Source organism: Corvus brachyrhynchos, unplaced genomic scaffold (genome assembly GCF_000691975.1).
Source record: "Corvus brachyrhynchos isolate BGI_N302 unplaced genomic scaffold, ASM69197v1 scaffold266, whole genome shotgun sequence".
In the NCBI taxonomy this organism is placed as follows: domain Eukaryota; kingdom Metazoa; phylum Chordata; class Aves; order Passeriformes; family Corvidae; genus Corvus; species Corvus brachyrhynchos.
The window spans coordinates 2,167,371-2,178,000 of NW_008238633.1; the positions used below are offsets into that span (position 1 = coordinate 2,167,371).

The 10,630-nt window shown below is 43.1% G+C and overlaps 1 protein-coding gene across 1 annotated transcript in view; it reads left to right on the forward strand.

The window, feature by feature from the left end:
- Positions 1 to 200: 200 nt before the first annotated feature.
- The window catches only part of TAMM41 (TAM41 mitochondrial translocator assembly and maintenance homolog), a 26,071-nt gene continuing 15,641 nt past the window's right edge, over positions 201 to 10,630 (forward strand). Inside the window, exons 1-3 of the mRNA XM_008636032.2 lie at positions 201 to 282; positions 8,429 to 8,463; positions 9,308 to 9,487. Coding sequence (XP_008634254.2) covers positions 201 to 282; positions 8,429 to 8,463; positions 9,308 to 9,487 — 297 coding nt within the window. The remainder of the gene's footprint in view (positions 283 to 8,428; positions 8,464 to 9,307; positions 9,488 to 10,630) is intronic.

Below are 10,630 nucleotides of genomic sequence, written 5' to 3' on the forward strand. Positions count from 1 at the left end.
CCCCTCTGGCAACAACAAATCTTACACAGCTATACAACCCAAACTGCTTTGTTGGCCACGGTTGGCCACTTCTATGTCTGCACATAGAAGCTGCTGTTTCAGCACCAACACATTTGAAAGGCAAATAAATCCCAATAATTAATAGAAGTGTGATGCTTTTAGAAAAATAGCACTAGTCTGGTTGGACTTTGATCATCGATATGGGGGATTTTTCAGCACTGAAGTATCGCCTGCTTGCAGCTAATGAGCCTGGATTGATTGAACGAGCAAACCCAGGTACAGGTACTGATTCACCTGGATGAAAAAACTCCTGGGGCAGGGAGAGAGGGTGTTCAGACAGCATCAAACTCCATTTATGAAACTATGGAGGGACACTGGACTCGGTTTTGTTCCCTGAAGAACTGCACTTGCCACCAGCTGCCGCTCCAGCTGAGCCCCACTGCCTGCTCCCCTCAGAGCCTGGCAGCTCAGCTTGTCACCTCTGATCCAGCCCATCCCTCACCATTTTGGTCACAAGGATGTTGTGGCAGCCCAAGGAAATTTATTTTCGACAGAGAAGAAATACAGAAAGCATTTATGAGCAACTACTTGTGCTCATTCTATATCATTCTTTTTAGAAGTCTAATTAACTATGAGATTAATGTAATTTGTAACAATTAGAGGCAGCTAGCTCCACCCTCCCCAGCAAAAGTGAAGCTATATTCTTACAGAGTTGTATTACCTATGGATCATATAAGTTATCATATAAGACACACAAAAAAGGCAGCCTGCAAAGCTGTGGCAAAATGAGCTCATCACTGGGATTTTTGCAACAGTTTTGAACCTCTAAATGAAAGCAAAGAGAAGCCTTTTCAACAAAAGTTGAAATTCAGTTCTTTATCTTTTGCCTTTATCCATTTATGAGTGCACTGAAGTTTAGAGATGTTTGTTAAACACAGTCTTGGAGATTTCATAACTGCAAGAGAGACCAAAGGAAAAATATTCACCACAAGAAAGATTTAGTGTGTAACTGTTGCTCTGCAATGGAGTTCAAATCCTCTGAGGTTCTTCGAAGCAGAGAAAACAAAGCCTTATGGAGTTAAGTGCAGAATAGGAAAGTAAATATAACCACAACTCAGGTGAACTGCACATGTGGACTGCAGGCATTTCAGACAGAACTGCTTAGGCACTTCAAGGAGCAGCATTTGTGGTGAGAGAAATGAAACATAAACACTATAGCACTGATTAGCTACATGAAAATAGCCTTCTAAATATTTTTCATTTCCACTACAGATAACAAAGTTCATGTGAAATGCAGATAAGAATGGTCATTTCTAAATTATTACAAAATGCCAAAAAATGCATATTCTCATTTTTCATGATCATAATACATTATTGCCATGACATTACAACCTATATTCAGTATTAAAAGCTCCAATTTTCACAGAATATGAATTCCATTGATTGCATCTCCCACTATAACAATTTCAAGTGAATCAGCTTAAGCAATGGAAGAGCAGCTAGGATTCCACTGATAACAATGTAACGCAAGTGAATATTGTCATAAAGGAGGAATTAGAATGACAATTTGCCCTTTCATCTGTGGAATGAGGCTGTTTATGCCAACACAGGGCCTCCAGTTGGACTAGAACCTAGAAAGGATAAAGAACATAAATGAACACTTTTTGAGGGACGAAAAATTCCTCCTGATTAAGACCAACCTCTTTATGAAAATGAATGGAGGTTTTTGAAAATGACATTCTGAAGAAATGGCCACCAATTGTGTGATAGTCATTTTCTAGATCAACACCTTCCCTCATCTTTATCCCTGTTTTTGCAGCCCTGTCACCTTGCTGTCCTCCCTCTCTTGCTTCGGAACATGAAGGGCCTTACCCAGCCGGGCCAGGTAAAGGGAAGCAGCAGAACAAACCCCTTGTTTAGTAGCAGAACTGCAGAAATTATTGTAGGAGATAAACTCTTTGTGCTTTCGCACAGCCCACACAAGCATTAGCTTAAAATATCACTGTAATGTATTTTTCTGTGTCACTTGCTGTTTATTCTGCTTAATGATCCTTTTTATTCTTTCTTGTGTGTGCACAGAATTTCAATTCTGCTTTGGTAATTCATCATGATGAGAATATGCAGTTTGGTGGCTACAATTATTAGGCTAATAAATAATGTCCTGTATTGAAGCTGTATAGCTGCCTTCCTTATGATTTAAATATATTAGCATATTAGTAATAACAGAGGCAGCTAAATTCACTTTAATTCAGACACTTGAATTCAAGCTGTTGTCCAATAAAGTTCCTCCAGCACACAAATTGTACGATCTAACTACAAGATCTCACTTTCATGAATTAGTATGCAATCAAATGTGGCTAAGCTGTAATTAACAGCTGATCAATTAAAATACACAGGAATACCCCTGCAGAATCCATGGGGATCATTCAGCAATTCAAGCCATCATACCCTCAGCCTGACACCCTTACATGACTTATCACCATCTACACATATCACAGGAACAAACATTACGGTTAATCACCCAATTATGTTTAGAAGTATTCACAAAATGAAATTTTTTTTAAAAAAAAGGGTGGTAAGGAAGCATCCTGTCACACTCAGTGCCCTTGAAAGCATTGCCATCACTGAAATCACTTCTTTCTGAAGTCACCTTCAGGTGGTTTCATCATGTGCCTCACAGAACCGTTGGCGAGCCACCATCTGGTGTGGCTCTAGGTTAATGCTGCTGGGAGTGCAGCTGGAGTTCTGTTACCAGAGCCAGGGCTCTGAATAATTCAGGAGTAGGGATCTGAAATAGAAAGTATTGAAGTGGGGATAACCTACGGCTCCTGTTTGTTCCATCTAATAATGGCGCAATGGAACCCCCTCATTTGTTGCTGTTTGATGTCTCCATAGAGAGGGAAAAAAACATAAAATGTGGGGGTTTTTTCTTATTGCTTATCCAAATACTTAAAATGGTTTAAAGCATTCAGGAAGAAGAAGGTGTGCTATTGATCACTTCTGCAAAATGGGCTCCCATCTCCCCGGGGATTTCAGCTGCTCCCATAGAGAGAGGTCAGTTTTCCGGGGCTCGGAAGTGGCTGGGGGCAAAATAAATCTCCCTGGCCTGGGGTGCAGCAGCCTGCAGTGCACCACCTGCAAGGACACAGCACGATTTTCATCTCCCAGTGCTTCACTGCATCCCACAGAGGGATGTGTTGCTGAGTGAAAACATGTTCTCTCACACATTGCCAGTCTGTCACAGAAATCCCTTCCTGACTAGAACAAGCAAGGAGGCAGGACCAAAGCAAGAAGAAAACACACAAATTTCAGTACTTAACCAACTTCTATGCTCATTTTAATTTCAATTATCTCGACTATTATTCTTGCCTAGCAAAAATGCATTTGTTGGTTGCTACTAACTGCTCCTGCTAATAATCTCTGGGCAAGAGAAGGATGAGCCTGCGTGTGGTGATGGCTGAGCTGGTTTCAGCAACAGGTCTGGAAGAGACAACTGGAAATATCCAGCTGCATCTCTGTCCTTGATGGAAAATAATCCCTTGGATACTGATGAGTCAGAGGGTCACAAATAAGCTTGTGGGGGTGAGGGGGAAAGCTGTACTGCCAGAATGTACCAGAGTGCACATCCCCTAACACTCCCCAGTGGTTGCACATCACAACCTCTTCAAAGCTGAGAAAAAGGGTTATGTGTCACCCCTCACCCCTGGGGTTTGTTTAAAATGAATATTTTCGAATCCAGAGGAGGATCTCCAGGAGGTAATTCAGATCTGGTACAGAAACAGAGGACACCTGGTGGTGTTTAGTTGTTAGCATATAAAAACAGCAATCTAATTCAGATGTGTATGCAGCTGCACCAGCAACAATTAACAGAACCCATGCTTTAAATAAATAAAAGATGGAGTGATGGAGAATTTAAAATAGTGCAATCACAGAAACACACAGATATTTCAAACAAACAACATGAGTTTCTGATTCCAGATGCTGCCACTACTTTATGAAAATGAATTTTTTTACTTACAACAGTTACAGGCAAGAAGTAGCAACTCTACAATCATAGGAGTCTGCCACCTCCACCAAACAGACACATGCTATGGAAAAGTAGGACAGATTCCCCACTACTGAAAATCCGAAGGGCACAAAGTTGTCAGTTTTGTTGGAGAAAGATCCACGGAGGCAAGAGCAGAGGAAGAACCAATTGAGCAGACTGTGGGCAGCAAAACCACCATAAGTGAGGTGCTCAGCACCTCCCAAATCACAGCATTCCTGATGCTGCAGAGAGGAGCCACTGGTCCACACAGGAGAGCTGAGCCCAGCTCCAGACTGCCACCAACCCATGGACTGACAGACTGTGAGTATTCAGATTCCCACAGTAAGTCAGTGAAATTGTTCTTTTAATTGAAGATGCTGTTGTTAAGATAACTGTGAAGACCCAGACTGGAACTTTCTATAGGGCAACAGATACAGGGAGCTGCAAATATCTCTTGGAATTCAGACACTGAACAGAGTCAACCTCTGTGAGACTCCTTCAGTCTAAGGAGCTGGAGAGCACAGGGGTGGCAAGGCAGAAACAAAAACTACACGTGCAGTTGTGTGGGGGCTATTCAAAGTGTGCATTTTATTGCCAAAAAATAAAATAAAGGCTCAAGGTCACACTCCTGTCATGCTCTCTCATATACTGCAGTAAGTATTAGAACTTACTTGGCTGGAAAGGAATGAATATAAGCAATGGACTGTGCAACATGCAGAATGTTGTTCCCTTCCTTACACAACTTTAATGCATGGACTTAATTACAGCCAAGATTTTAAGTGCAAGAATTTTGTTTAAAAAACCCCAAACAAGTACTTTTCTCTTTTGAACCAGCACTGTCAACAGAAGAAGAAATCTTCTCATCTCTCCTGCTTGTACCAACACAAACATGTGTGGTGAAGCACATCAGTGACCTGGTTAAAACTAGACTGGTTTAAAAAGCCCCAACAACCCCAAACAGTTGGTTTGAACCCACATCAATTCCCCAATCTGTTCTGATCTGCAGCCACGCAAACACCTACACTGATACAAGCGGGTAGAAGAAAACTGCTCCCTTCATCAGCAGTGCTGGCTGAGAGTGAAAATCAAACTGAAGACCTTCTGGTGTTTGCAGGCTTTCTTACCAAAGTTAGCAAAGCAAAACTTCCACTGAAAAACAAATTAGAGGCCAAGTTCAGAATCAGTATGAGGTGTAAGAAAGCTTTATATAAACTTCCAGATGAGCTCTGAGTTTTGTCCCAGATGACAATTAATCTTGACACTGACTGCGCTACTGGAAACAAAATCAATTTCAAAGTCAGTAGTAGATGCAAGAGACAAACTTTAGATTTAGCCTAAAATACATGAAAGTCAGCTAAGGAGGAATGGCAAAGAATAAAGTTGTAGGAAAGCTGAAAAACAAGGCCTTTAAGTTTTTGAACAAAATCCACCTTGGAAGCCTCAAGGAGACAATTTGAGCTGGCAAGGTAGAGGTTGAGATGGACTATTCTGCAACACTCGAGCAAATTCTTCCCCAGATTTCCTCTAATACACAAATATCCAAGGTAAAATGTCCCAGAGATCATACCCTCTCAAAAGTTTGCTTTGTTACCCTAATTTTTAATGCCAGCCAACAATATAACTTCCTTCTGAAATGTTACCAGCCCATTAATTTTCAAAGAAGCTTCCCCTTTTTTACTTATTTATTAGAATAAATGTATTCTAGTTCCGTACCATCCAGAAATGTTACCAGCCCATTAATTTTCAAAGAAGCTTCCCCTTTTTTACTTATTTATTAGAATAAGTGTATTCTAGTTCCGTCCTAACGATATATATATATATATATATATATATAAAGGCCTCCAGCTTCTATTTTGACTGAATGAAATTAGACTTCTTTATAGCAGCACAGAAGGTGAATAGAGTTTAGAAAACAAACTTGACCAGTAAGTCAGTGTAGATATTTGAAAGTTTCTGCATGAAACTTTCTCAGTTGTGCAAAAAGAACTAGCCAAGCAATACCAGTTACTTATACCACCAAAATGTTTCTTTGTGTACTTCCATAAATTGTGTAGGGCTAGATCATTCTCTCAAAAGTACTTCAAAACCTTTGGCTAACCTAAGCAGCAGGAAAAAACTTAAAATGTGAGCTCAGCAAATCTACTGTTCTTTATATTGTGTGCCATGAAGTATTTAAATAATAATTATTAATTATAGTGTATATATAATAATGTAGTGTTTCATATCAATGTGTTATTAATACCTTTAATAACTAAAATACTTTTACTAAGGAAAGAACAAGGTCCATGATCTGACTTATGAGTAGTTAAATCAGTTCAGAGACATTACTGGGCACTGAATCACAATCCTAGGGGAGAACAAAAGTCTCCAAACCCCAGCCATAATTGGACCTTTGGGATCTTATTATTCAGAGTAGTAAAAATTCATTAGTTACAATGTGATTTTTTCTAATATAAACACATTCCTCTTAGCATGCTGTTTTCTCCTCTGAAAATGGATATGTAGAACGGAGACTTCAGAAAGGTCTGTCGGGCTGCATCATTTGACGTAGAAAAGCTCAGAAAAGTTGAGGTCTGGTGCAGTTTTATGGTGGAACCCACCTCACACCATTAAAGTTTTACATTATTTGCCAATAAAAGGATTGTTCTCTTGCTTCAGGTGTTGCCTCCCAAAATTCCCGATGCCCAGGGTCACACACAGGCTGATTTATCATGTGTTTATCTGCCATCAGAGTAACAGTTGTATAGACAGTGACTTAGCTGTGTGTATCAAACTTCCGTGGGTGTAACGGGGTTACAGAACATCTCATGTTTGTTTTAAGCAGATATTAAGAGCCCAGTGATGTTTAAAGATCTAATTGTGTTTGGAATTTAGTGTGAGCATAAATTTATCTCTGACTGCTGGCCTTTTCTCAGAGCTCAGGTAAGGAATTTTGAAAGCCATAAACCACAGGAAGGTAAAATGTGATTTCTGGGTACCAGATTCAGGCAAGTGTAAAATCATGAGGGAACAAGGCACGCTTCAATTTCATGAGGCACATTTATACATCTAGCACTCGCACGGAGCTTTATTATTTAGGACTCGAACATTCAAACCAAGCCAGGCTCTGCACACGGAGAGCGTGAGACAGCCCTGAGCACAACCACGATGATTAAAAGCTGTGGGTTTGTGTTTGTGTTCCCCGGGGGATGTGTGAAGAACTGTAACGCCGGCAGCAAGTCCTGAGGAAAGCCTTGGAACAGGATAAAACATGAATTAAAAAAATAAAAAGTTAAAAAAAGAGAGGAGGAAAAACAATCGAAGAAGGGGCCCAGACTTGTGATGACCTAAAAAAATTAAGCCGGAACAGCGGTGGGGTGGAAGACTAAATGTTAGGCACACATGCTGAGCATCACCTCACTGTGCTGGGGCTGCTTGGTTCGGTGGGACAGCACAGCTCGGGGGTGGGGACCCTGACGGGACTCAGAGGGGACAGTGAGGGGACACTGAGGGGACAGTGAGGGGACACTGAGGGGACAGTGAGGGGACACTGAGGGCACCCTGGGGGGAGCCTGAGGGGACCCTGGGGGGAGCCTGAGGGGAGCCTGAGGGGGACCAGAGGGGACTGTGAGCGGCGTCCTGAGGGCAGCGTTGAGGGGAGTCCCGAGTGGAGCACTGAGGGGACCATGACGGGACCCTGAGGGAAGCCTGAAGGGAGGGCTGAGGGGAGTCCTGGGTGGAGCAGAGGGGATCCTGAGTGAAGCACTGAGGGGACGCTGAGCGGAGCACTGAGGGGACGCTGAGCGGAGCGCTGAGGGCATTCTGAGCGGAGCGCTGAGGGCATTCTGAGCGGAGCGCTGAGGGGACGCTGAGTGGAGCACTGAGGGCATTGTGAGCGGAGCGCTGAGGGCATTTTGAGCGGAGCGCTGACGGGACACTGAGCGGAGCGCTGAGGGCGTTCTGAGCGGAGCACTGAGGGCATTTTGAGCGGAGCGCTGAGGGCATTTTGAGCGGAGCGCTGAGGGCATTTTGAGCGGAGCACTGAGGGCATCTTACAGGGCTGGGAAATGATCATCTGAGCGGAGCACTGAGGGGACGCTGAGTGGAGCGCTGAGGGCATCCTGAGCGGAGCGCTGAGGGCATTTTGAGCGGAGCACTGAGGGCATCCTGAGCGGAGCGCTGAGGGCATCCTGAGCGGAGCGCTGAGGGCGTTCTGAGCGGAGCACTGAGGGCATTTTGAGCGGAGCGCTGAGGGCATTTTGAGCGAAGCGCTGAGGGCATTTTGAGCGGAGCGCTGAGGGCATCCTGAGTGAAGCACTGAGGGCATTCTGAGCGGAGCACTGAGGGGACGCTGAGTGGAGCGCTGAGGGCATCCTGAGCGGAGCGCTGAGGGCATTTTGAGCGGAGCGCTGAGGGCATCCTGAGTGAAGCCGGGGGCCTCGGCCGAGCACGGCGAGGTGAGCGCTCGGGCCCCGCGGCGTTCCGGATCCCGGAGCCGCCTCCGGCCCTGCGGTGTGTGAACGGCAAGGGGCGAAGATCCCAAATCCCCGAGGGAATAGCGGGGGGGTGGGGGTCCGGTCCGTGCCCAGGGGCTGCCCGGCGTGGTCCCGGCAGCGGGGTTGTCATTGTGGAGGGCTCGGGGTCCCCTTTCAGCCCAGTGTGTACCGATGTGTGTCAGGTTATTTACCACTGCCTTTAAAGAGAGTTACTGCAGCTTGTCCAACTGCTGTGCAGCGTATGAGGGGAATTTAAAATATATTGCCGCACTGAAATGGCAGTCTGGGGGGCTTCCTCATCGTCTGAGGGCCAACAGCTTGGATATAATGTTTATTTTTATGTTTTGAGTTGTTTTGTTGACAAAAGCGAAGGAATACACTAGAAAGGAATATGCTAGAAATGCAGTTCCTTGCTGCCAGCTCTCGGGTGGTGCTTTTATTTGCCCACATCCCTCCATTCATGGCCCAAAAGTGCTGTTCATTAGCACTGTAAGCTGTTCCACTGAGCTGTGAATTAGGGTGGTGGAGATCTTACACCTGCTCCCCTGTTTTGGAGGGTTGAAGCTTGGTCATGACCAGGACAGGAAAATTTTGGACTGTCTGATAGACTGACAATAAACATACAACTTCATTAGAACCTTTAAGCAGGATCTGACACTAATATTTCCGTTTTGGGTTTTATTTTTATTTTTCACTCATGAAAAATGATTAGCTGGAAGTTTGATACTGTGTATATCTTAAATTATTATGATAACATTGGCTCTTCTTGACATGTAAACCCCAACACTCTTTTCCTTATCTTCAGAACAATATGCTGGACTTCGTGTTTGCTGTTGATGATGCTGTGAGCTGGCATATGACAAACTTGTTAAAGAACAGGAGTCATTATTCCTTCCTAAAATTTTTTGGCCCCAAAAAGATAACTACCATACAAAGATACGGAGCGGGAATTTACTACAACACCTTAGTGCCATGCAATGGCAGGGTAAGTACAAGTAGTCTGAGTGAGTTAAGTCAAATATTTCTGTCTGTGAAGCATTAAAATTATTAGCTTAAAGCAGATTTCAGGCAGCAAATATTGCAGATTGTAATTGCAGATTAACTCGTGGTATCTTCAATATTTATGTCTCAAACTGCTTCACCAACAGCACTTTAATTAAAAAGCAAACAGAGCAGCTGGTCTTGCACCTTAAAAGTGTGAGCAGTGTTTGGAACTTACAGCTAAAGCACTTCAGGAACTGGATTTATATTCCTTATCCCTTGCTGTCTCCCAGTTTTGGTGGTGGTAAAGTTCTGGTGGTGCTTCATTTCAGCAGTTGACCATGTAGTAACAGCAAAGTGGTCTTTTACCATTTGTTTGATACAAAATTCAAGTTCCAACACAGCAAGCTGGAATTGACATTTGTGTGGTTTAGTGTCTAATGCCCTGACCTGCGAGGCTTGAGTGTAATTAATAATTTTGGTGAGTGGTTCTCATCCAGCAAGTCCTGTTCTTGCACCTCTGTGTTTGGTCAGGAGTGAGGGAAACACTCTGTCAGTCTTGGTGTTCTTGTCCCTGTACAAGATTTTGGGATTTAAGATTTATCTGCTTGATGTAAAAAGGGATTTGGGATTTCATTGGAAGGACCAGTGGTCTTGGCCATGGCATTGTGTTCTTGGCTCTTTATGCCCTGGTCTTATTTTCTAACAACTCAGTCATATTACAGTCTATGGTCCCTTGTTGTCCAGAAATTCTAGAGCTGGCTGCCTTGCTGTGGTGATAATCTTTGGAAATTCAGGTAATACGAATTTATAACAAACTGTGGGAACTACCATGACTTTTCCAGTTACATAAAATAAGCTACAAAATCACAGGTTTTTTTCCTAATATCAAAGAGCAAGAGAAAAAACTCCCTGATACACACCCACCTCCCAATAACAGGATACATAAATGTCTGTAGGTTTTAATTTAGGTCTCTGAAAAACTATTTCTTGAGTGTTTTCAATATCATAATGTGAATTATTCCAACATGTAAAGTTTGCATATGAATGGGAAATTTTTCTCTTACTTCGTGTGTTAATTAAAACAGATAAATATTTTCCTATTATGCATCCAGTTTTTTATTGGAGGTACGTGCTCCTTAGAATT